We start from the raw sequence: 25,503 nt of genomic DNA, 5'->3' as shown, positions 1-25,503 counted from the left end.
ACCAAAACTCTACATAGTATTCCAAATGCAGTCTCACTGTAGATTTGTGTAACTGCATTGTGATGTTGGCAGTTTTATTTTTCATTCCTTTCCTAATGTTTCCTAGCCACACACTGGCCATCTAATCCAGCCCTCAGAAAAAGCTAAAGAGCCCTGCTTAGCCCCCCACCCCAAGGGTCCCTCTCTCATCCTAGAGTAAGGAGCTCATGGCTGGTCTGCAATCTCTTACCATCCCCACCCTGAGCTATGAGAGTTGGGAGTCCCAACAAAAGGTGCACCACCCCTGATTTAGTCCTGAACTCTATTGTAGGACAGGAATGGGGAAACCTGTTTCCCTCCCAGAGGTGCTGTTATAAACCCAGATTGTTGCTGGACTACAGGTATATGGTGTCATCCCTGCTACATTTGAAAGGTCTGCTGTGTGGTGTGGAACTCTGGCTTGGTGGACAATTTGGGTAACTTGTTGTTGTTGTTGTTTAGTCGTGTCCGACTCTTCGTGACCCCATGGACCAGAGCACGCCAGGCACTCCTGTCTTCCACTGCCTCCCGCAGTTTGGTCAAACTCATGTTCGTAGCTTCAAGAACACTGTCCAGCCATCTCGTCCTCTGTCGTCCCCTTCTCCTTGTGGCCTCCATCTTTCCCAACATCAGGGTCTTTTCCAGGGAGTCTTCTCTTCTCATGAGGTGGCCAAAGTATTGGAGCCTCAGCTTCACGATCTGATCTTTGGGTAACTTACCTGCCACAGATTGATTTGATCAAGAACATAAGAAGAGCTTGCTTGCTGGATCAGCCCAGAATCCCATCAAATCCCACATCCTGTCCTCACAGTCAGCAACCAGATGTCCCAATGGGAAGGCTGCAGCAATCATGATCTGGTGTTTTCCCACTTTCCACCACAATAAGAGCATGTGGCAGCTTTTGTGTCCATGTTCTCCTTAGCTGTTGGTGGGTGGGCACACTTAAGAGTTTTTTAAAAAGCTAAGATTGAAGCAATCTTTGAGGTCATCTAGCACTGTTCAGGGCACAAATATAAGATGGGGGACACCATCTTATATTACTAACAAGACATTGTTAGTAGTATGTGTCTTAGTAGATCACAAGCTTAACATGAGTCAGCAGTGTGATGCAGCAGCAAAAAAATATAATGATCTTCTAAGCTGCATCAACAGAAGTCTAGTGTCCAGATCAAGGAAAGTAATAGTACCACTCTATTCTGCCTTGGTCAGACCACACCTGGAATACGATGTCTCGTACTGGGCACCACAATTTAAGAAGGGTGATGACAAGCTGGAACGTGCAGAGCAGGGTGACCAAGAAGATCAAGGGTCTGGAAACCAAGTTTTATGAGGAACCATTGAGGGAATTTGGTATGTTTAGCCTGGTAAAGAGGAGACTAAGAGGAGATATGACCCTCATCTCCAAATATTTCAAGGGCTGTCCCATGGAGGATGGAGCAAGCTTGTTTTCTCCTTCTCTGGAGGGTAGGACTCAAACCAATGGCTTCAGGTTACAATAAAGGAGACTCCAACTATATACCTGGAAGAACTTTATGACAGTAAGAGCTGCTTGACAGTGAAATGGACTCCCTCAGGCGACTGTGGACTCTCCTTCCTTGCAGGATTTTAAGCAGAGGTTGGATGGCCATCTGTCATGAGTGCTTTAGTTGGAATTCCTGCATTGCAGGGGGGTTGGACTAGATTACCCTTGGGGTCCCTTCCAACTCTACAGTTCTTTGAGTGTATGTCCCAAAAGAACCTGTCAGGGAACTGACATCGGAGCAGAGGGGAGAAGCGAGGCTCCCGGACTCTGCAGGAGAGGGGAAGAGTAAGGGAAGAGAGAGAACGTCATCTGGGGAAGGAAGTTCAGGTGACACCAGGAAGAAGGGAGAGGCGGAGAGCAGCTCGGAGGCGAGGCTCCGAGACTCTTCCAGTGAAGTCAGTGAGGAGGGTGGAGGACCACCACTCGGCACGCCCACTCTGCGCAGAAGGCTTCCGCGCAGAGAGGCGAGGCGGAGGTTGTCCGTCAAGGAATTCTTATGCTGGAGGAAATTTAGGAGACGCCCACTCACGGATTCTGCTAGCGACTGAGCAGCAGCGCCAAGGCTGCTCAGTCAGGGAAAGACACAACCAACCCTAAGCTGTTTGGAACAGCTAGAGGTTTACACACAAGCAACCCCAATTCCCGTGACAGAACCCTAAGAGAGAGAATCTGTGATAACTTTTAAAATGAGGCACACATCCAAATACAAGGCCTTCAGCTCATCCCTTTCTCCCTCCCCTTCTATTTCTTTCTTGTTCAGTTCCTTCATTAATCTCCAGGAAGTTAAGCTGGTAATAGAATTAATGAAGTTAATTAAGAGCAAAAAGAGAGACATCAGCTTTCGCAACATTGGGATCATCACCCCATGCAGTGCTCAGAAAAGAAGGATCCTGAGCCAGCTGGAGAAAGAATTTGGAGAAAATAGGTAAGAATTTCACAAGCCTTGAACGGCATTAAAATCCCTTTAACTGGGCCTCTTGATTCAGCAGAGTGTCAGTCAAGTTACTGGAGGTGAAGTTTACTCTCAATTGAATCATGATTAAGTTGTTGAAATACTGCATTCAGTGTGCAATAGGCTCTCCAGATGCTGCTGGACTTCAGCTCCCATCAGTCCCAGGCAGTATGGCCTGTTGGCAGCGATGATGCGGGATACCGTCCAGCATCATCTGGAGGACCATGGGTTTCTCATTCCTGGTGTACAAAAGCACTGTAAGTATCCCCCCTGTCTTCCTCCAAAAGTGATGTCGCTTGTGAGGCCTTGCATGCTGCTGCAGTACATCCCAAGCAAATGAGACTACGCTTGTGCGTAGTCATCCCTTGTTAGCCTTATCTCTCACTTCCCTGAACTTATTATTTAATGAAATAAAAACTTCCCTCTGTTGTTTCCCTGTTGCTAAAATGTACGGTACATTGTTGGTTCCCTGGGGCAGGGATCTTCCTTATTTGTTGATGGTAGTCGGTAAAGCGTCTGTATACTGATAGCTCAGCACAATATCCCTGTGGGATGTAATCCATTGGTGCAGTCAAATGCAACATTCCTTATTTCCCTAGCGTGGGCACAGGCAGGGGGACATCCAGTCAGGGTAACGTCCTCTTCCACTGGTGTGGAGCATCCCTCCCCTGCATGTGACCTAGGAGATGGGCATCGCTCTGGCTGACTCCATAAAAGTGCCGAGTCATGCAGCCATTTTCTCAGTCTTGTTTGTCTTGCTTCACTTGCTTTCTATTCTCTTGTTTATCTTTTATAAACAAACAAACACAACAAACATAAATCATAGCCTTATTGAAAATTACACTTATTAACTTTGTTAAGTGACTTCCTCGCTTCCCCTTGGTTGAATTTCATTGCATGTCCTTTTAACGGTTTTCCAAATCCCAATTCTTATGAAATTTAACTTCAACATTAACATCCTTAGATCCTAACCTTATGGAATTAAACATATTAATTCATCACTTAACATAAATAAAATCCTAAGCCAATCAAGTATCTGTAAGCTGTTTTCAGTTAATTTAACTTAACAAATTTAACTAGATAATCATTAAATTTAATCCACTCTTCCTGATACTCCTCCTCCTTCTGGTCGCAGACTCTTCCGGTTAGGTTGGCTAGCTCCGAAAAATCCATCATCTTCATCTGCCATTCTTCTATCATTGGTAATTCTTGGGTTTTCCACTTTTTAGCTAACAAAATACGAGCAGCAGTTGTGGCATACAAAAATAATTTAACATCTTTCTTGGGCAATTCCAAACCTGTTATTCCAAGAAGAAAGGCCTCTGGTTTCTTTATAAATGTATATTTCAACATTTTTTTCAATTCATTATAAATCTTTTCCCAGAAGTCTTTCACCTTGGGACAGGTCCACCACATATGATAAAAGGTTCCTTTCTTTTCTTTACATTTCCAACATATATTGTCACAATTATGATATATCTTTGCTAATTTTACAGGAGTCAAATACCATCTATACATCATTTTCATTATATTTTCCTTTACATGCGGTGAACTTGACCCCTTTCTTCCACAATCTTTCCCAGTCCTCAAACATTATATTATTTTCTTCATCTCTTGCCCAATCTATCACCACAGATTTAACTTGTTCATCTTTTGTGTGCCACTCCAACAATAGCTTGTACATTTTAGATAAATTTTTATCTTTAGTATCCAACAACTCGGTCTCCAACTTAGATTTTTCATAAGCAAAACCATTTTTCTTATCCAATTTATACAATTCATTGATCTGGTGGTAATGTAACCAGTTTAGCTTATCTTTAACTTGATCAAATGGTTTTAATTTGTAACCTCCTTCTTCTATTAATAAATCATAATATCTCAACCATTTGGTGTCCATATTTAGTTTTTTTCTGGGCCTTTGCCTTCATTGGTGAAAGCCATCTGGGCGTCTTTCTTTCTAAGAGTTCTTTATATTTTATACAAACATTATACAACGATTTCCTAATTGCATGGTTTTTAAATGCATTATGGGCCTTTACCTTGTCATACCATAAATATGCATGCCAACCGAACACATTGTTGAATCCCTCCAAATCTAATAGATCTGTGTCTTCTAGGTGCATCCATTCTTTAATCCAGCAAAGTGCAGCAGCTTCAAAATAGATTTTTAAATCTGGCGGGGAAAATCCCCCTCTTTCTTTAGAATCCGTAACTAATTTATATTTAATTCTGGGTTTCCTCCCCTGCCAGATAAATCTAGAGAGTGCTTTCTGCCATTCTTTAAAGCATTTTGCATATTATCTATAATTGGGAGGGCTTGAAACAGGAAGAGCATCTTTGGCAGCACATTCATCTTAATCACAGAAATCCAGCCCATTAATGACCATTTTAAATGTGACCATATCTCCAAATCTCTCTTAATTTCATTCCATAATTTCTCATAATTATCTTTGTACAAGTTCAGATTTTTCCCAGACAGGTTCACGCCCCAAATATTTAACATTTTTCACAAAATCTAGGCCCGTTTTTTCTTGTAATAGTTTTCTTTCTTCATTATCCAGATTTTTCTCAATTACTTTGGTCTTGCTCTTGTTTAATTTAAATCCTGCTACCTGACCAAACTCTTGTATCAGCTCCAGTGCTTTGACTGCACTGGAATCTGGATCTTGTAATGTCAGAACTAGATCATCAGCAAAGGCTTTTAATGTATATTGTTTTGAACCTACTGTAATACCTTTGACTTGTTCATCTTTTCTAATCATAGACCTCCAGGACTGAAATAAACAGCAGAGGGGAAAGTGGGCACCCTTGCCTGGTTCCTTTCTCAATTCTAATTTCCTCTGAAACCACATTATTTACAATAATTTTGGCTTTTTGTTCTAGATAGATCGCTTTAATACCATTTAAAAAATCATGACCTATCCCCATACTCTCTAAATTATGTAACATAAAACTCCAAGAAACATTGTCAAAGGCTTTCTCTGCATCAATAAACATTAACATTGCTTTACAACTCTCTTGCTTCTAACTTTTCCAAAATATCTACATTTCTAATGTTGTCTTTCATATGTCTTCCAGGCAGAAATCCTGCCTGGTCTTTATGAATATACTCAGATAAAACCTTATTTAGCCTGTTGGCCAGTACGTTTGCAAAAATTTTATAATCCACATTGAGTAGGGAGATTGGTCAGTAGTTTTTAACATTGGATCTATCTTGACCCTGTTTAGGAATCAGAGTAATATAAGCTTGCTTCCAGGTTTCAGGTGCTTTGCCCGCTCCCAAAATCGAATTAGATACTTCTATCAGAGGTTGAATGAGCCAGTCTTTCAATGTCTTATAATATTTCACTGACAGACCATCAGGTCCTGGTGTCTTGCCAAGTTGCATTGAATTAATTGCCTGTTCCACTTCCTGGTTTGTAATTAAACCTTTTAGTAGATTCTTTTTATCCTCCAGAATCTGTTGCAACCCATTAGTCTTTATAAATTGCTCGATTTTCCCTATATCTTCTTTATCCTTTTTATACAGTTGTTTATAATATTTGTAAAAGCATTTTCTAATGTCTGCAGGGTTCTCTACAGATTTTCCTTCTGCATCAATGTTTGTAATAGTACTTTCTTTTTGTCTCTTCTTTAGTTGCCAGGCTAATAATTTCCCATATTTATTTGCAGATTCAAAATTTCTTTGTCTCATCCTTCTTATCTTCCATTCAATTTCTTGATTTACTAACTGTGAATATTGAACCTGTAGGGCTTTAATTTCTTTTTGGATCTGCAAATTCTTTGGGTTTCCTCTAAGCTTCTTCTCTTTATCGTTTAGTTGTTCCATAATTTTATCTTTTGTCTCATTCTGTGACTTTCTCCTAATTGTGTTTTGTTGTATCAGAAACCCTCTCATTACCGCTTTGCTGGCCTCCCAAATAACCCTTATTTCCGTTCCTTGATTCATATTAAGTTCAAAATAATCCTTTAGGGTTTTTTGGGCCTTATTAACAATTAATGAACTTCTCAACAGATCATCATTCAGTTGCCATCTGAAGGAGCCTCCCCAGGGCGTTTTCCAACAGGTTGCGGAACAACTCCAGGCACGCCTGGAGGATGCGGACCATTTGGATCCCTTCCATTTGCGATTCAGGCGTCATCATGGGACTGAAACTGCCTTGGTCGTGCTGGTTGATGAGCTTGCAGGGCAGCAGCTGAAGGAGGAGCAAAAGGGTTTTCTTGTGTGTGTGTTTGTGGCTGATTAGCTGCTCTCCCTGTGCAAAGGTCAGAGGGGGCAGGGTTTCTGTTGAGTCAGGTGATTAGCTGTGGGAGGAGTTTATCAGAGCTTGCAGGGCAGCGGCGCGTGCCTGGCGGCGTGCACAGTTTGATCCATCTTTCAGATTTAGGGGAGCTAGTCTCAAACGTTTGTTGGGGGAGACCTAGGTTTTTTTTGGGGGGTTAATTGTCCTGTTTTCACGCTTTTTAAGATGGAGGGCCACTGTAGCCACCCCCAACGACACGTTTTCAAGATGGAGGGGGAGGGAACAGCTGCAGTCGCCTGCGGTTCCTGCGCAATGTTTGCCATCTTGCCAAAGGTTGCAGGCAGCTTTACCTGCAGCAATTGCATGTTGATTGCCCTTTTAAAAGACAAAGTCCAGCAACTGGAGGAACGTGTAGCTACGCTCCAAAGAATTAGAGAGCTGGAGCTCTTCTTGGAAGCAACAGAGCACACCGTCCCCACTAAGGAGGAGACAGGGGACTCCCCTGAGAAGGAGGATAGTTCACCAACACAGGAGCCAGATATATGGAGAAATGTGACTCAAAGAAGTAGGAGGCCCAGGGTTCACTCTGATTGTTTAGAAATACACAATCGCTTTGAGGTCCTCTCCCCTAGCATGGAAGACGAAGAGCAGACTCCATTTGAGGATCTCTCCCTCATTACAGTCGATCAGGTATATGAAGATGAGCAGCAAAGTCAGTGTGGTGTAGTGGTTAAGAGCGGTAGTCACGTAATCTGGGAAACCGGGTTCGTGTCTCCGCTCCTCCACATGCAGCTGCTGGGTGACCTTGGGCCAGTCACACTTCTGTGAAGTCTCTCAGCCCCACTCACCTCACAGAGTGTTTGTTGTGGGGGAGGAAGGGAAAGGAGAATGTTAGCCGCTTTGAGACTCCTGAAGGGGAGTGAAAGGCGGGATATCAAATCCAAACTCTTCTTCTTCTTCTTCAGGGAATGTTCAGGCGACCTTGGAACGGACAGCTCATGGAAGAACCCCGACCAAACCCAAGAGGAGGTGTGTAGTGGTGATAGGAGATTCCCTACTGAGGGGAACAGAAGCAGTGATCTGTGGGCCTGACAAGATGTCTCGGGAAGTGTGCTGTCTCCCCGGGGCTAAGATCCAAGATGTAACTGAACGACTGCAAGGAACCATAAAACCCACTGACAAATACCCCTTCCTCTTGGTTCATGTGGGAACCAATGACACTGCAAGCAATAGCCTCCAGAAGATCAAAAGAGACTACGAGGCTCTGGGCAGGAAATTGAAGCAATTAAATGCACAAATTGTCATCTCACCTGTCCTCCCAGTTGAACGACGTGGCCCAGGGAGAGAGGGAAAAATAGTGGAAGTGAACAGCTGGCTTCGCAAATGGTGTAAACAGGAACGGTTTGGATTCTTAGATCACGGACTGCAGTTTCTTGAAGATGGACTTCTGGCAAGCGATGGGCTGCACCTCACAACGGTTGGGAGAAATGTTTTTCCAGAAATCTCAGAAACCTCATCAGGAGGGCTTTAAACTAACTAATGTGGGGGAGGGAGACAGTGCTCCTGAAGGTAGGAGTCTATCAATTGAAGATGATCATCCAAATGTCATAGACCAAATGGAGCAAACAGCACGCAGACCTAGTGGTGGGAGGAAAAAATCCTTAAATAAGAGACACGGGGGAATGATTAATGGACTTCAATGTCTGTACACTAATGCGCAAAGCATGGGAAATAAACAAGATGAGCTTGAGCTCTTGGTACAGCAAACTAAATATGACATAATAGGCATCACTGAAACCTGGTGGGATAAGTCCCACGATTGGAATGTAATAATGGAGGGATACAATCTATTTCAGAGAAACAGACCAGACAAGAAAGGAGGAGGAGTGGCATTATATGTCAGGGATGTGTATACCTGTGAAGAGATCCAAGATTTAGAACCTCAAAGCCAAAGTGAGAGCATTTGGGTCAAAATTAAGGGAGAGAAGAATAACAGAGACCTCATTGTGGGAGTTTACTATAGATCCCCAAGCCAAACGGAGGACATAGATGATGCCTTCCTGGAACAGATGGCCAAGCATGCAAAAGGAAGGGAGATAGTAGTAATGGGGGACTTCAATTACCCGGATATTTGTTGGATGTCAAACTCAGCCAAGAGCATAAGGGCAAACAGATTCCTCACTGGCCTTGCAGGCAACTTCATTGTCCAGAAAGTGGGAGAAGCAACTCTAGGAAGGCACAAGTAAACCCCAGACAACCAATACTGGATTTTCTCTATAACATTGCTTTATTTATCAACAAACATGACAAGACAGGGAACATGCACTCAGTCATATACGCATCCATACATCTCCCATACTCACCACTCTTCACTGAATGGGCCAGATTCAGAAAGAGTCACGGGTGACCAGACGCCAGCGCTGTCAAATGTCTGGCACGAAACTGAGGCTGGAGAGCTTTGTCATTTATACACCTAAGAGCATAAGGTCAAACAGATTCCTCACTAGCCTTGCAGACAACTTCATTGTCCAGAAAGTGGGAGAAGCAACAAGAGGAACAGCCATTTTAGATCTGGTCCTAACCAATGTTGATGACCTGGTTAGTGGGGTAGAAGTGGAAGGATCATTAGGCGCGAGTGATCATGCTCTTCTGAAGTTTACTATACAGCGGAAAGGAGCAGCCAAGCATACTAGGACTCAATTTCTTGACTTTTAAGAAAGCCGACTTCATAAAACTTAGGGAAGGGTTTTCTTGTGTGTGTGTGTGTGTGTGTGTTTCTTTGTGGCTGATTAGCTGTTTTCCCTGTGTAAAGGTCAGAGTGGGCAGGGTTTCTGTTGAGGCAGGGGATTAGCTGTGGGAGGAGCTTATCAGAGTTTGTAGGGCAGCAGTTGAAGAAGGAGCAAAAAGGGTTTTCGTGTGTGTGTGTGTGTGTGTGTGTGTGTGTGTGTGTTTCTTTGTGGCTGATTAGCTGTTTTCCCTGTGTAAAGGTCAGAGGGGGCAGGGTTTCTGTTGAGGCAGGGGATTAGCTGTGGGAGGAGCTTATCAGAGTTTGTAGGGCAGCAGTTGAAGGAGCAAAAAGGGTTTTCTTGTGTGTGTGTGTGTGTGTTTCTTTGTGGCTGATTAGCTGTTTTCCCTGTGTAAAGGTCAGAGGGGGCAGGGTTTCTGTTGAGGCAGGGGATTAGCTGTGGGAGGAGCTTATCAGAGTTTGTAGGGCAGCAGTTGAAGAAGGAGCAAAAAGGGTTTTCTTGTGTGTGTGTGTGTGTGTTTCTTTGTGGCTGATTAGCTGTTTTCCCTGTGTAAAGGTCAGAGGGGGCAGGGTTTCTGTTGAGGCAGGGGATTAGCTGTGGGAGGAGCTTATCAGAGTTTGTAGGGCAGCAGTTGAAGAAGGAGCAAAAAGGGTTTTCTTGTGTGTGTGTGTGTGTGTTTCTTTGTGCCTGATTAGCTGTTTTCCCTGTGTAAAGGTCAGAGTGGGCAGGGTTTCTGTTGAGGCAGGGGATTAGCTGTGGGAGGAGCTTATCAGAGTTTGTAGGGCAGCAGTTGAAGAAGGAGCAAAAAGGGTTTTCTTGTGTGTGTGTGTGTGTGTTTCTTTGTGGCTGATTAGCTGTTTTCCCTGTGTAAAGGTCAGAGGGGGCAGGGTTTCTGTTGAGGCAGGGGATTAGCTGTGGGAGGAGCTTATCAGAGTTTGTAGGGCAGCAGTTGAAGAAGGAGCAAAAAGGGTTTTCTTGTGTGTGTGTGTGTGTTATACCCATCTTTTAGATTTAGGGGAGCTAGTCTCAAACGTTTGTTGGGGGAGACCTAGGTTTTTTTGTGGGGGGGAAGTTATTTGTCCTGTCTTCAAGCTTTTTATGATGGAGGACCTCTGTAGCCACCCCCAACGACACGATCTCAAGATGGAAGGGGAGGGAACAGCTGCAGTCGCCTGCGATTCCTGCACAATGTTTGCCATCTTGCCAAAGGTTGCAGGCAGCTTTACCTGCAGCAATTGCATGTCAAACAGATTCCTCACTGGCCTTGCAGACAACTTCATTGTCCAGAAAGTGGGAGAAGCAACAAGAGGAACAGCCATTTTAGATCTGGTCCTAACCAATGTTGATGACCTGGTTAGTGGGGTAGATGTGGATGGATCATTAGGCGCGAGTGATCATGCTCTTCTGAAGTTTACTATACAGCGGAAAGGAGCAGCCAAGCATACTAGGACTCAATTTCTTGACTTTAAGAAAGCCGACTTCATAAAACTTAGGGAAGTGCTGGGTGAGATCCCATGGACAGCAATACTAAAAGGAAAGGGAGTTCATGATGGCTGGGAGTTTGTTAAGAGGGAGATACTAAAAGCACAACGTCAGGCAATACCAATGAGACGGAAACATGGAAGATGCCTAAAGAAGCCAGGGTGGCTATCTAAAGAACTTTTAACTAAGTTAAGATTAAAAAAGGATGTGTGCAAAAAATGGAAAAGGGGGGAAACCACCAAAGAGGAATTCAAACAAATAGCCAGCACGTGTAGATACAAAGTCAGAAAAGCTAAAGCACAGAATGAACTCAGGCTTGCTAGAGAGGTTAACAGCAACAAAAAAGGCTTTTATGGGTATGTTCGTAGCAAAAGGAAGAACAAAGAAACGGTGGGGTGACTCAGAGGAGAGGATGGTGAAATGCAAACAGGGGACACAGAAAGGGCTGAACTCCTCAATGCCTTCTTTGCCTCAGTCTTCTCCGATAAAGAAAACAATGCCCGACCTGAAGAATTTGGAGCAAATGATTCAGCAGAGGAAACACAGCCCAGAATAACTAAGGAGATAGTACAAGAATACTTGGCTAGTTTAGATGTATTCAAGTCTCCAGGGCCAGATGAGCTGCATCCAAGAGTATTAAAAGAACTGGCAGATGTGATCTCAGAACCACTGGCAGTCATCTTTGAGAATTCCTGGAGAACAGGCGAAGTCCCGGCAGACTGGAGGAGGGCAAATGTTGTCCCTATTTTCAAAAAGGGGAAAAGAGAGGACCCAAATAATTACCGCCCAGTCAGTCTGACATCAATACCAGGGAAGATTCTGGAGCAGATCATTAAGCAAACAGTCTGTGAGCACCTAGAAAGGAATGCTGTGATCACCAATAGTCAGCATGGATTTCTGAAAAATAAGTCCTGTCAGACTAACCTGATCTCGTTTTTTGACAGAATTACAAGCCTGGTAGATGAAGGGAACGCAGTGGATGTAGCCTACCTTGATTTCACCAAGGCATTTGACAAGGTGCCCCATGATATTCTTGTAAAGAAGCTGGTAAAATGCGGTCTTGACTATGCTACCACTCAGTGGATTTGTAACTGGCTGACTGACCGAACCCAAAGGGTGCTCATCAATAGTTCCTCTTCATCCTGGAGAAGAGTGACTAGTGGGGTGCCACAGGGTTCTGTCTTGGGCCCGGTCTTATTCAACATCTTTATCAACTACTTGGATGATGGACTCAAGGGCATCCTGATCAAATTTGCAGATGACACCAAACTGGGAGGGGTGGCTAACACCCCAGAGGACAGGATCACACTTCAAAACGACCTTGACAGATTAGAGAACTGGGCCAAAACAAACAAGATGAATTTTAACAGGGAGAAATGTAAAGTATTGCACTTGAGCAAAAAAAAAATGAGAGGCACAAATACAAGATGGGGGACACCTGGCTTGAGAGCAGTACATGTGAAAAGGATCTAGGAGTCTTGGTTGACCACAAACTTGACATGAGCCAACAGTGTGACGCGGCAGCTAAAAAAGCCAATGCAATTCTGGGCTGCATCAATAGGAGTATAGCATCTAGATCAAGGGAAGTAATAGTGCCACTGTATTCTGCTCTGGTCAGACCTCACCTGGAGTACTGTGTCCAGTTCTGGGCACCACAATTCAAGAAGGACACTGACAAACTGGAACGTGTCCAGAGGAGGGCAACCAAAATGGTCAAAGGCCTGGAAACGATGCCTTATGAGGAACGGCTAAGGGAGCTGGGCATGTTTAGCCTGGAGAAGAGGAGGTTAAGGGGTGATATGATAGCCATGTTCAAATATATAAAAGGATGTCACATAGAGGAGGGAGAAAGGTTGTTTTCTGCTGCTCCAGAGAAGCGGACACGGAGCAATGGATCCAAACTACAAGAAAGAAGATTCCACCTAAAACATTAGGAAGAACTTCCTGACAGTAAGAGCTGTTTGACAGTGGAATTTGCTGCCAAGGAGTGTGGTGGAGTCTCCTTCTTTGGAGGTCTTTAAGCAGAGGCTTGACAACCATATGTCAGGAGTGCTCTGACGGTGTTTCCTGCTTGGCAGGGGGTTGGACTCGATGGCCCTTGTGGTCTATTCCAACTCTATGATTCTATGATTCTATCTCCGGTGGGCTAGGGACAGAGGTGAAAGCTGTTTCCTAGTTCTCCTGGATCTCTCAGCGGCCTTTGACACCATCAACCACGACATCCTTCTGGACCGTCTAGAGGGGGTGGGAGCTGGGGGCACTGTTAGACAGTGATTCCTCTCCTTCCTCCTGGGCCGTGTTCAGAAAGTGGAGTTAGGGGATGGATGTTCGGACCCCTGGGCTCTCACTTCTGAGGTGCCTCAGGGTTCCGTCCTCTCCCCCATGTTTTCTAACATGTATCTGAAGCCTCTGGGAGAGATCATCAGGGGGTTTGGTCTATGTGTTCATCAGTATGCGAATGTTACCCAGCTCTACCTCTCTTCCAAATCAGAACCAGTGAAGGCAGCGAAGGTCTTGTGTGAGTGTCTGGAGGTGGTTGCAGGATGGGTGGCGGCTAACAGATTGAGGCTGAATCCTGACAAGACAGAAGTACTGTTTGGGGGGGGACAGGGGGCAGGTGGGTGTGGAGGACTCCCTGGTTCTGAATGGGGCAACTGTGCCCCTGAAGGACCAGATGCGCAGCCTGGGAGTCATTTTGAACTCACAGCTGTCCATGGAGGCGTCGGTCAATTTTGTGTCCAGGGCCGCTGTCTACCAACTCCACCTGGTACGCAGGCTGAGACCCTACCTGCCCGCAGACTGTCTCACCAGTGTGGTGCATGCTCTGGTTATCTCCCGCTTGAACTATTGCAATACCCTCGGCTACCTTTGAAGGTGACCCGGAAACTGCAATTAATCCAGAATGCGGCAGCTAGACTGGTGACTGGTAGTGGCCGCCAGGAGCATATAACACCAGTCTCTTTTTCTTTCTTTCTTTTTTGAATTTTTTTTATTAACAATTTCAATATAGCAAATTATCAAAACAAATTATCTTCCTTATTCCCCCCCCATTTTTCCCCTCCCACCTTCCCAACAAACCCTCCCTCACTCCCTCACCCCTACGACTTCCCTCAGCTCCTCTCTGATTTCTCATCCAGTGTTAACTTTTGCATATTATAAAACTGTATACATCCTTATATTATCTATCTTCTATGTTATCCCTCAATAAATTTGTGTATGTTTATTCAAAACCTGCCAGGGAGTCCAATTCATTTTGTTGTTTTTTTAAGTAATTTGTAAAAGGTTCCCATTCTTCTTTGAAGTCACAGTTGTCCTTGTCTCGTAGTTTGCATGTCAATTTCGCCAGTTCTGCATAGTTCATCAGTTTCTCTTGCCACTGGTCTTTTGTCAGGATTTCCTCATTCTTCCATCCTTGTGCAATCAAGACTCTTGCCGCTGTTGTCACATACATAAATAAGTTATTTCTTTTCATTGGCAGGTCTTTCCCTACAATCCTTAACAAAAGTGCTTCTGGTTTTTTTACAAATGTTAATTTAAACCTTTTCTTCAACTCATTATATATCATTTCCCCAAAATTTTTAATTTCTCTACATTCCCACCGCATTTGGTAAAAAGTCCCTTCTATTTCTTTACACTTCCAGCATACATTTGACCCGGTTTTATACATTCCTGCAATCTGTACTGGTGTTATATACCATCTATACATCACTTTCATACAATTTTCTTTCAAAAGAGAACAGTCTGTAAATTTTAAATCTATTCTCCACAATTTAACCCAATCTTCAAATTGTATATTATGTCCTATATCTTGTGCCCATTTGATCATGACCGATTTCACCTCATCTTTTGTTTCCCATTCTAGCAGAATACTATATGCACCGTTCAGCAACTTCACTTTTCCTTCTATCACTTCCTTTTGAAATCTAGAAGTAGTATAACTAAATCCTTTCTTGTTGTCTTCTTTGTATATCTTGTGTAATTGCCTGTAATGTAACCAACTCTGAAAATGATCTTTTATTTCCTCATACTCTTTTAGCTTCCATTTTCCTTCTCGGTCCTTTAGTAAATCACTGTATGTAAGCCATTTTCCTTTTTTACCAAGTGGCTTGAGCAGCAAAGCTTCAAGTGGTGAGAGCCACCAAGGTGTCTTCTGTTCTATTAAATCTATATATCTCTCCCAAACCCTCATTAATGATTTCCTAATTATATGATTATAAAATCCTTTGTGTACTTTTCCTTCCCCATACCATAGATATGCATGCCATCCGAATCTATTATCATGACCTTCCAAATCCAATGCTTCTTGCTTTTCCAGCTTTATCCAGTCCCTAATCCATACCAAACATGCAGCCTCATAATACAATTTAAGGTATGGGAGGGCAGGCCAAACCGCCTCTTTCTTTTGTATCTGTAAGTAACTTATACTTTATCCTTGGCCTTCCCCCCCCCCCCCCGATAAACTTTGAAATTTCCTTCTGCCATTTTTTAAGGCAATCATCTTTTACCATTACTGGGACTGACTGGAACAGAAATAGCATTTTTGGCAAAACATTCATTTTTACCGCTACTATTTTTCCTAGCAGGGAGAAGTTCATTCTGCTCCATAATTCTAAATTTCTTTTTATCTCAAGCCACACTTCTTCATAATTATCTTTGTAAATATTTATGTTTCTTGATGTTAACCATATCCCTAAATATTTGACCTTCTTATGGATTTCTATCTCGATATTTTGCTCCAACTCTTTTTTCTCTTCTTCCTTCAAACTTTTGACTAATAATTTAGTTTTATTCCTATTTACTTTAAATCCTGCCACTTCCCCAAATTTTGAATCCTTTCTATAACTCCAGGGAGAGAATTTTTTGGACATATAACACCAGTCTTGAAAGACCTACATTGGCTCCCAGTATGTTTCCAATCACAATTCAAAGTGTTGGTGTTGACCTTTAAAGCCCTAAACGGCCTCGGCCCAGTATACCTGAAGGTGCATCTCCACCCCCATCGTTCAGCCCAGACACTGAGGTCCAGCTGCGAGGGCCTTCTGCCGGTTCCCTCACTGCAAGATGTGAGGTTACAGGGAACCAGGCAGAGGGCCTTCTCAGTGGTGGCACCTGCCCTGTGGAATGCCCTCCCATCAGATGTCAAGGAAATAAACAACTATCTGACTTTTAGAAGACATTTGAAGGCAGCCCTCTTTAGGGAAGTTTTTAATGTTTGATGTTTTATTCTGTTTTTAATCTGTTGGGAGCTGCCCAGAGTGGTGCCCATAATAATCTAATGCGACCCTGCAGAAACCAGGCTCCCTGGTTTACTGAGGAGCTCCGGAAAATGAAGCGGGACCTCAGACGGCTAGAGCGAGTATGGCAGGGTGCCTGCGGCGGAGCCTCAAGAACATCTTATAGGGTTTTTATGAAAACCTACGAGATGGCAGTGAAGGCCGCTAAGAAGTCCTACTTCTCGGCCTCCGTTGCATCCGCTAGCTCTCGCCCGGCGCAATTATTTAGTATAATTAGGTCTTTAACGTCCCTCGAGGGACAGCCAAATTTAAATAACAATTTGACACACAGCTGTGAGGCATTTGCGAGCTTTTTTGCGGAGAAGGTCCTGTTGCTCCACTGTGACCTCCCTGCCAATTTGGATACAATAATGGAACTGGAGCACAGCAGCTGAGCGCACAACCAATAAATGTGCCCAAACCAGATTCTCCAAGAGCAGCAATTGCCATTGAGGTGGTGCTTGAACTCCCAAATGGGCACCCAGTGAAGGTTCAAGGTATGCTGGACTCAGGAAGCTCATGCAATTTTTTAAGCAGGGACTTTGCCTTAGAGCATCAGCTTCACCTGCTACCTCTGGATGCACCTCTGCAAGTCACCACCATTGATGGGAGGGAACTGATTGGGGGGAAGTTACGCACCAGACCCCACCTATGAGAATGAGAGTGTCCAGGCACTCAGAGACAATTGCCTTCCACGTTGCCTCATTAGCAGGTCCCCCGATAATCTTAGGGATGAGCTGGTTAGCACAACATGATCTGGTGGTGGGGTGGCATCAGAGGACCGTCAGCTTTGGGTCTGACTACTGCCTGCAGCACTGCCTAGGAGGGGAAACGCCAAGGATGAGCGTAGCCCGAGTGGCAAGCACTGCAGTGGAGGGTAAAGGGAAGGTGCCACCGCAATATGCTGATCTGAAGGTTTTTAGTGAAAAGGAGGCAGATAGACTGCCACCCCACAGGCCGTTCGATTGCCAGATCAATTTGCTCCCTGGGGCGCAGCTGCCGGTGGGTAAGCTGTATGCCATGTCAGACAGAGAGATGAAGGAGTTACGGGACTTTATCGACAAGAACCTAAAGAGAGGGTTTATAAGAGAGTCAAAAGCAGTGGGGGGCAGTCCAGTATTTTTTGTGGACAAAAAGGACACTGATAAACCGAGGCTGGTCGTGGACTTTAGGGGGGTAAATTTGGTGTCAGAACCTGTGACTTTCCCTATGCCCAGAATTGACGACATTCTGACGAGAGTGAGGAAGGGAAAGATTTTCACCAAGTTGGACCTTAGGGGGGCTTACAACTTGATCCGGATGAGAGAAGGAGATGAATGGAAGACCACCATGTTCACACCCCTGGGGGCCTTTGAATATCTCGTTATGCCTTTCGGATTACAGTCAGGCTCCGCCTGTTTTCAAGCGTTCATGCACCACGTGTTGGGGTCTCTGCTTTACAAGAACTGTGTAGCATTCCTGGACGACGTCTTGATTTATTCAGAAAATGAGCAACATGTGAGAGATGTCAGGGAAGTGCTACAACGTTTGCAGAAACACCAGTTGTGGGTCAAGCTAGAGAAATGTCAGTTTCATGCCCGAGAGGTGGAGTTCCTGGGGTACATGCTATCTGACAAAGGCTTAGCGATGGACCCAAGCAAGGTGCAAGCAGTATTGGAGTGGAAGACCCCAAAGACACGAAAGGATGTGCAGAGGTTCCTAGGTTTTGGCAATTTCTACCGGAAGTTCATCAAGAACTTCGCACACTTGACGGCCCCAATCACGGACTGTCTCAGTAGTAAAAGAAAGTTTGTGTGGACGGAGGAAGCCCAGCAATCCTTTGAAAGATTGAAGAAGGCATTCGCGTCGGAGGAACAATTACTACATGTGGATTTGGGGAAACCAATGAGGGTGGAGACGGACGCGTCAGACAGAGCCATCGGGGCGGTTCTGTTGCAGCCAGGACGGAACCAGCAAGAATGGAAACTCTGCGTTTTCTTCTCGAGGAAGCTGAGCAAGTCGGAACAAAACTACACCGTGTACGACCGAGAACTGCTAGCAATTTACGCCGCCTTTCGTCGGTGGCGCCATTTGCTGATAGGGGCGCAGCATAAGATCCAGGTCTGCACAGATCACAAGAACTTGGAATATTGGCGGACAGCACGGGTGCTCAACCAGAGACAAATTCGCTGGGCGCAGGAGTTTTCCAGGTTTTCTTTCAAAATCCAGTATGTGCCCGGCAAGCAAAACGTGAGAGCAGACGCTCTTTCGTGGAAACCAGAGTACTTCAAAGGAGAAGGGCCGCCGGAGACCCGCCACGTCATACCTGAGGACCGATGGGTGTGTGGGGGTACTCTAGTGGGCACGAGAGAACTGGCAGGACTCACTAGGGACGATGAATTCGCCCGGACCAAAATCAGGGAACTCCAAGAGGGGAGGGGAGCACCAGAGGGGTTTGAAGAGAAGGAAGGGGTGTTGTACTACAGGGGGGCGATGTACGTACCGGGGGAGGCTCTAAGAAGAAGGGTTCTCAAACAACTACATGACACCCCCACAGCGGGACATTTTGGGCAACACAAAACCATGATGCTGGTGACCCGACAATTTTGGTGGCCACGGGTGAGGGAAGATGTACGTGAATATGTAAGAGGGTGTGACCGCTGCCAGAGGGCCAAAGGGGAACGCACGATGCCAGCAGGTTTGCTGGAACCCTTACCCACGCCAAACAAACCCTGGGAGGTGGTGTCAATTGATTTCATGACGGATTTGCCCAAATTGAGGGGAAAAACAGCAGTGATGGTAGTAGTAGACTTGCTAACCAAAATGTGCCACTTTATCGCCTGCTCCCATGCGGTGATGGCGGAAGAAACGGCACGGTTGTTTGTAGAACACATTTTTAGGCTGCATGGCGCCCCCTTGAGGGTTTTATCTGACCGCAGAAAACAATTTACTTCCCGGTTCTGGAGGAAGCTCATGAGCCTACTGCAAGTCGAGGTCAGCTTCTCGACAGCGAGACACCCAGAAACCTATGGGCAGGCGGAAAGGGCCAACAGTGTACTCCAGCAATACTTACGCTGCTACGTTAGCGAAAGGCAGAATGATTGGGTAGAGAAACTAGCGCTAGCAGAATTTGCGTACAATAATGCTGAACATGTGTCCACCGGTATGAGCCCCTTCTTGGCCAATTATGGGTGTCATCCCAGGGCATTCCCGGGCAATGAGGAACAGAGCTGGAGTGTGCCTGCGGCTGAACAGTTTGTGGAAGAAATGGAAGCGTTACATCAACAGCTCAAGATGAACCTAGAAAGGGCTAAAGCCAGTTACAAGAAGCAAGCAGATAAACACCGGAGGGAAGGGGAAACCATTAGGGTGGGGGATCGCGTGTGGTTGTCCACTCAAGGGTTACCCTTTAAGGGAGGGTGCAAGAAGTTGCAGCTCAGAAGACTGGGCCCGTTTGAAGTTATACAACAGATAAACCCAGTGGCGTTCAAGCTCAGGTTTCCCAACAACATGAAAATACATCCCGTGTTCCACAGATCCTTGCTCTCACCACACAAAGAGGGGCGGGAATTCGAGGGGCGGGAGGTAGAAGTCTTGCCACAACCACAGGTAGAAGAGAGGGAACACCAGAGCTCGGGCACAGAGATAGTGGATTCAAGGTGGCGAGGGCGGCAGGTGCAGTACTTGGTGGCGTGGGAAGGAGAGCCCTGGTTGGAAAACACGTGGGTGCCGGCAGAGGCAGTTGGCGATGAGCATATGGTGGAAGTGTTCCACCGACGGTTCCCAGATAAACCCAAGCCCTTAGAGCGATTCTGGGAAGAACAGTTCAGCACCACGGAGGAGGAAGAGAGTTTCGAAGGGTTTTCAGAATCCGAAGAAGAATCGGATTGGGAGAGTCATTCCTTGGGTGGGAACCTTAGCAGGTGGGAAGAGGTGTTCACACCCACAGATGAGGAGGAGAGCTGTTTCAGGGGGTTCCTTGGCTCGCCGACCAGAGAAGAGGCCGCAACAGAGCACCCGGGTTGGAGGGGGAGTGAAGGGGGCCCTGGGAGGGAGGTGGATGTCAGGGAACTGCCATCAGAGGCACGGGAGAAGGAGAGGGTCTCTGATTCTGCAGGGGAAGGTCCAAGCACTAGAGGGAGACTTAGCCGGGAAGAAGGGGAAGAGAATGAGTGTAACACCAGGGATCCAGGAGAGCAACGGGACAGGGAGGTGCAGGGGCTCCAGGACTCTTTGTTGGAAGTTAGCGAGGAGAGCCCAAGCACCCCGCTGCCCACGCCCACCCTGCGCAGGAGACTCCCGCGCAGTGAGAGGCGGAAACAATTGGGCGTCAAACAACTCTTATGTTGGCAACGCTTTAAGAAACGCCCACAGACAGATTCTACAAGTGACTAAGGGCAGCCATGCTAATATGGGCTGCGTAGTCCGGAGGGTTTAACCAGGCAATCCAATGCTCAAACGGAGCAGGATTACACACGAGTAACTCCCAACCACTACATTAATGTTCGTTTGCAAAAGTTCCAGGATGTCAATAATGCTCCTTGTATTGTCAAACAAATGTCTACCTGGGAGAAAACCTGCCTGATCTTTGTGAATCACTTCGTTTAACACTCTTTTAAATCTATTTGCCAAAATGTCTGCAAAAATTTTGTAATCCACATTTAGGAGAGAGATGGGACGGTAGTTCTTAAGTTGTGTCTTCTCCATTTCCGATTTAGGTATCAATGTGATGAAAGCTTCTTTCCACGATTCCGGTGCCTTCTTCCCCTCCATAATCTCATTGCAAACCTCCATTAATGGTTGTGTCAAATAGTCTTTCAGTGTCCTATAATACTTGGAGGTTAGCCCGTCTGGCCCTGGAGATTTGCCCAGTTGCATATTCTGAATCGCACCTTCAATTTCTTGTTGTGTTATTTTATAATTCAATATTGTCCTATTTTCTTGAGACAATTTTGATAATCCATTTGTTCTCAAGAATTGGTCTATCTCAGTCTCTTTTTGCAGCCCTTGAGTGTAAAGTTGTTTAAAATATCTCTGGAAACACTTTCTAATCTCCACAGGATTCTGAATATTTCTCCCTTCAATCTCTAGGTTAGTGACCGTGTTCAATTTTTGTCTCTTTTTCAACTGCCATGCTAGCAGTTTTCCACATTTGTTTGCCGATTCCAATGTCCTTTGTTTCATTAACTTAATTTTCCACTCAACTTCCTGGTTTATCAGTTTAGAATATTGCGATTGATAAAGTTTAATTTCTCTCAGAATCTCCTGTGACTTTGGTTTCGATCTTAGCTTTTTCTCACATTCCTTTATTTTCTCCAAAATCTTGTCCTTTTTCTCATTCTGTGCTCTTTTCCTTATCGTATTCTGTTGTATCAGAAACCCCCTCATAACAGCTTTACTTGCGTCCCAGATTACTCTTTTTTCCACTGCGGTGTTCAAATGTATTTCAAAATAGTCCTTCAAAGTCTTTTGGGCCTTCTGAATAATCTCCTGGTCTCTTAACAAGGTGTCATTCATCTTCCATCTTAAAGGAGCCGGTTGGAGTTAGTCTCATATCCATCTTTATTGCGTTATGGTCGGAGCAGGTTTTTGGGCAGATTTCCACCTTTCTGGTCTTAGGGGCCAGTCTTCTAGTTATCCATATTTGGTCGATTCTTGTCCATGTCAGTTGGGCTTCAGAAAAGAATGTTCCTTCTCTTCCCAGGGGGTTCTTTGTCCTCCAAATATCAATCAAGTCGATATTGTCTGTAAGTTCAAAAAAGGTTTTAGGTAGTCTGCCATCTTTTGTCACACTTTGGTTTTGTGCCTTATCCATGTTTGTAGATACCACCCCATTCATATCCCCCATCATAATGATGTTGCTATAGTCTAGATAGTCCAGCATTGTCTCATGCAGTTTCTTGTAAAATTCCGATTTCCCCTCGTTCGGTGCATAAATTCCCAATATCAAAAACTTTTCTCCTTGTGTTTGTATTTCAATTGCCAAAATTCTTCCTTGCTCATCTTTAAAAAGAAATTTTGGTGATAGGCTCTCTTTTGCATATATCACCACTCCTCTTTTCTTAACTCGATCCGATGAAATAAATTCTTGGCCTAGTCTCTTATTAATTAGCACTTTTCTGTGGAGCCTAGTCACATGTGTTTCCTGCAAGCAAATAATGTCCAATTGTTCTTTCTTTAATAAATGAAATATCCTTCTCCTTTTTTCCGGGGAGTTACAGCCATTAATATTCCAACTAAAGAGCTGCAGAGACATCCTGGACAAATCTGTTATTCCTTTGGTGGTGGCGTCTCCTTCTTCTGGTCTTCAGGCCCCAAAGGTGTAGGTACAGGCAATGGCCCAGACCCTGGAATTCCTACAATCCCTTTCTGAAGGTCTTCTCCGTAGTCACTCAGAAACTTTTCTTTGTCCTCGGCTGTTTTGATTTTCACTTTCTTCCCTCTGAATGTAAAAGATAGTCCTTGAGGAAATTCCCACCTAAAGGCGATTGAATTGCTCTTCAGCAGTTTTGCTAACTCTGTATAGGTAGATCTGAGATCCAATAATTGTTTCGGGATATCTTTGTAAATTTCTGCTCTCCGGTCTTGAATTTCAAGTGACTTTTGGAAGTGTGCACTCAGTATTTTATCTCTTTCCTCCTTAGATCTCAAAGTAATCAAGCAATCTCTGGGCCTGTCTCTCCTCGCTACTTTTCCAAGTCTGAAGGCACTCACAATTTTAAAGTCCTTATCTTCTTCCAGAGGCCAAAACTTGGTAAATTCTTTTGTCAGGTACTCAGATAAGTCCCCTTGTTCAAGTTCTAAAATTGACCTCAATCTCAGATTGATTTCCCTACTACGTAGTTCTATCATAGACAGATAGGCCTGCTGTTCACCAATCTGCTTATGCAATGGTTTTACCTCCGCCTTTAATGCTTCAGCTTTTTGGTTAGCTTCCTCAGCCAATTTACGATTTTCTGTGGTGACTTCATAAAGTTTCCCAATTGATTGTGCATTCAGAGCAACTTGTTCAGTCAATTTATTAACACTGGCTGTATTTTGGTCAATCTTAGCCGATTGCTCATCCGCTTTTTTATCCAAACTTTCCAATTTTTCAAGGATTTTATCTAATACTGAAGCGGCTCCTCCTGAAGCCATACCTTCCAGCAAAGTTTGCTCAGTTTCTTCCTCTTGTGTCACCAAAATAGCAGGAACAGATGATCTATGCAGCTGTGAAGTTAAAGTTGTTTGTTTAGCTTTAGCTTTCGCCGATCTTGTTTTCCCAGTGCCGCTCATTCCACTTCTGTCTACGTGCCAAGGTCAAACTGTATACGATCCCATGGGAATCCACAAGCCCAGAGTATAAACAACAAGAAAGGAGAAAAGGAGAAAAAAAACAAGTCCCAGACAGTTGTAAATCCAAAGTCCTCTAGGGGGAGTTCAAACGTATATTGAGGGAAACAGCAAGTTTGTTGATCATTGTCAGGGCTGCCACTCAGTCCCAGCTCACATAGGACCACGTTAGCCAGCGTTCAGGTTAAAAGAGTCTTTATTGGATTACAGCTTCCATTTCCAAACTGCAATATGCAGCCCTACTTCTTCTAGGTCAGACCGGCAAAGACCCGTCTGAGTCTCCGCCTCTAGCACACCAGCTTAATACCCTAGCCTTGCTCCACCTCCTGCGCCTTTCCCTCCGTCTCTGGGTCCTTCTGCCCCCCGGGGTCTCCTTTTTCCTACTCTCTTCTGACGCGGACCCCCCTGACCCTTCCGCCTCCTTGCGGCGGGCTTTGGGACCTGGTTCACTCTCTGGGCTGCTTACTGCGCCAGCTTCCGCTACATTTGAACTTGGCGCGCGCGCCCAACTCTCAACCTTCCTCTTGATCGTTTCGTCGCTCCCCGAGGTGGGCGTGACTACTCCTGACTCATGCCCTCCCTCCTTCTGAAAGCCTCCGGAACCCGATATCTGGTCCCCTTTCTCCCCGCTGCTCCCGGCTGGGTACGTGGGTCCCGATCTCCAACTGCTGCTCTCTGATTCCTCTCTGGACCCTTCTTCCTGGGGTGTCCCCCTGCTTTCCCCCCTTGCTCTGACCGCTGGCGCTCCCTTCTGGGAATCCTCGGACTCACTGGATAAGCTCGGCGATCTCGGTTCGTCATCCCCACTCATCTTTCCTTCGTATTCCTCCCCCTCGCTCTCTGTCTCCTCCCTTCTCTGCGTCTCTGCTTCTGAACCCCTGACATCCATCCCCCCCTCGAAGCCCCCCCTTCCCCCCTCCCCACTTTCAAGGGTGGTTGCAGGGTGCTCCATCATCACAGGAGTGAATGCCGGATACAGTTCGCTCCTCGTTGCTGGCCGCCAACTGAAGACCTCCGAGTCTTCCTCCCCGCGTTCGTCAACGGTGAGCTGCTCCGCCTCCATTTCAGTGCCGCCGTGCTCGAAACCGAGATCCTCCCCGCACACGTCCATGTCAGTCTCTGCGTCGGTCGCTTGACCTGGCATCTCCAGCCACCTCCGGCGAAACTGCTCCTCTGGCCGATCGTCCCACCAATACGAGGTGTCGGACGCCGAACCCTCCGGTGACCCCTCTGGGGAATGTGTGCGCTGTGCGGGCTCCCCGTCCGAGTCGAAGCCATGGAACGTGCTGGAGGAAAGTGTGGGCGTGAACAACCAGTCGTCGAAGAAGCCTGCTGGCATGGGTCTGTGTGGGAAAAGGGCATGAAACTCGTCCTTGAGCAGGGGTTCCTCCAAAGCGTAGTCTGGCACCCAGCTATTAGCACTAGCCCGGGTGCCCTCTCTGGCTAGGAGGTATTCCACTCCGTCTTCCCCCCATCTGGAGTCCAAAATCTCCGTGACTTCATTGATGGGGTCCTGCTGTGGCAATCTTCCCGCCTCCGACCGCTCCTGAGACGGACTCGGTGCTGTTCCTGGTTCCTGGAACCTGTGAGGTGTCCTGTAGGGAGTGAGCACCGACCTGTGGAACACCGGATGCATCCTGGAACCCTCCGGGAGCACCAGCCTGAAAGCTACTGGGTTGATCTGCGCTTCGACTTGGTATGGACCGAGTTGCTTGTGCCCCAACTTCTTTTTGGCTAACGATCTGGTCGGCACTGCGTTGGCTGCCAACCAGTCCCAGTCTCCCACTCGGATCTCTTCGCCAACCCGCCTGTGCTTGTCCGCTTGCACCTTGTATGCGTGCTTCGCTAGCTCCAGCTGCCGTCGGAGTTGATCGTGGACCTCCTGCAACTCAGACGCGAAAGCGTCCGCCGTCTGCGGTTCCCCTTCCCCCACTCTGTCCAGTCCCGGGAAGGT

At 45.8% G+C, this 25,503-nt stretch overlaps 1 protein-coding gene across 1 annotated transcript in view; it reads left to right on the top strand.

Moving 5' to 3' along the window:
* The window catches only part of LOC308578268 (putative helicase senataxin), a 180,073-nt gene that overhangs the window by 131,480 nt on the left and 23,090 nt on the right, over positions 1-25,503 (top strand). Inside the window, exon 16 of the mRNA XM_081178517.1 lies at positions 2,301-2,465. Within this exon, the coding sequence (XP_081034643.1) occupies positions 2,301-2,465 (165 nt within the window). The remainder of the gene's footprint in view (positions 1-2,300; positions 2,466-25,503) is intronic.

The sequence above is a fragment of the Podarcis bocagei genome (genome assembly GCF_964188305.1).
Source record: "Podarcis bocagei genome assembly, chromosome: W".
In the NCBI taxonomy this organism is placed as follows: Eukaryota; Metazoa; Chordata; class Lepidosauria; order Squamata; family Lacertidae; genus Podarcis; species Podarcis bocagei.
The sequence above is the reverse complement of the archived record's forward strand: the minus strand, read 5'-3'. Positions and strand labels throughout refer to the sequence as shown.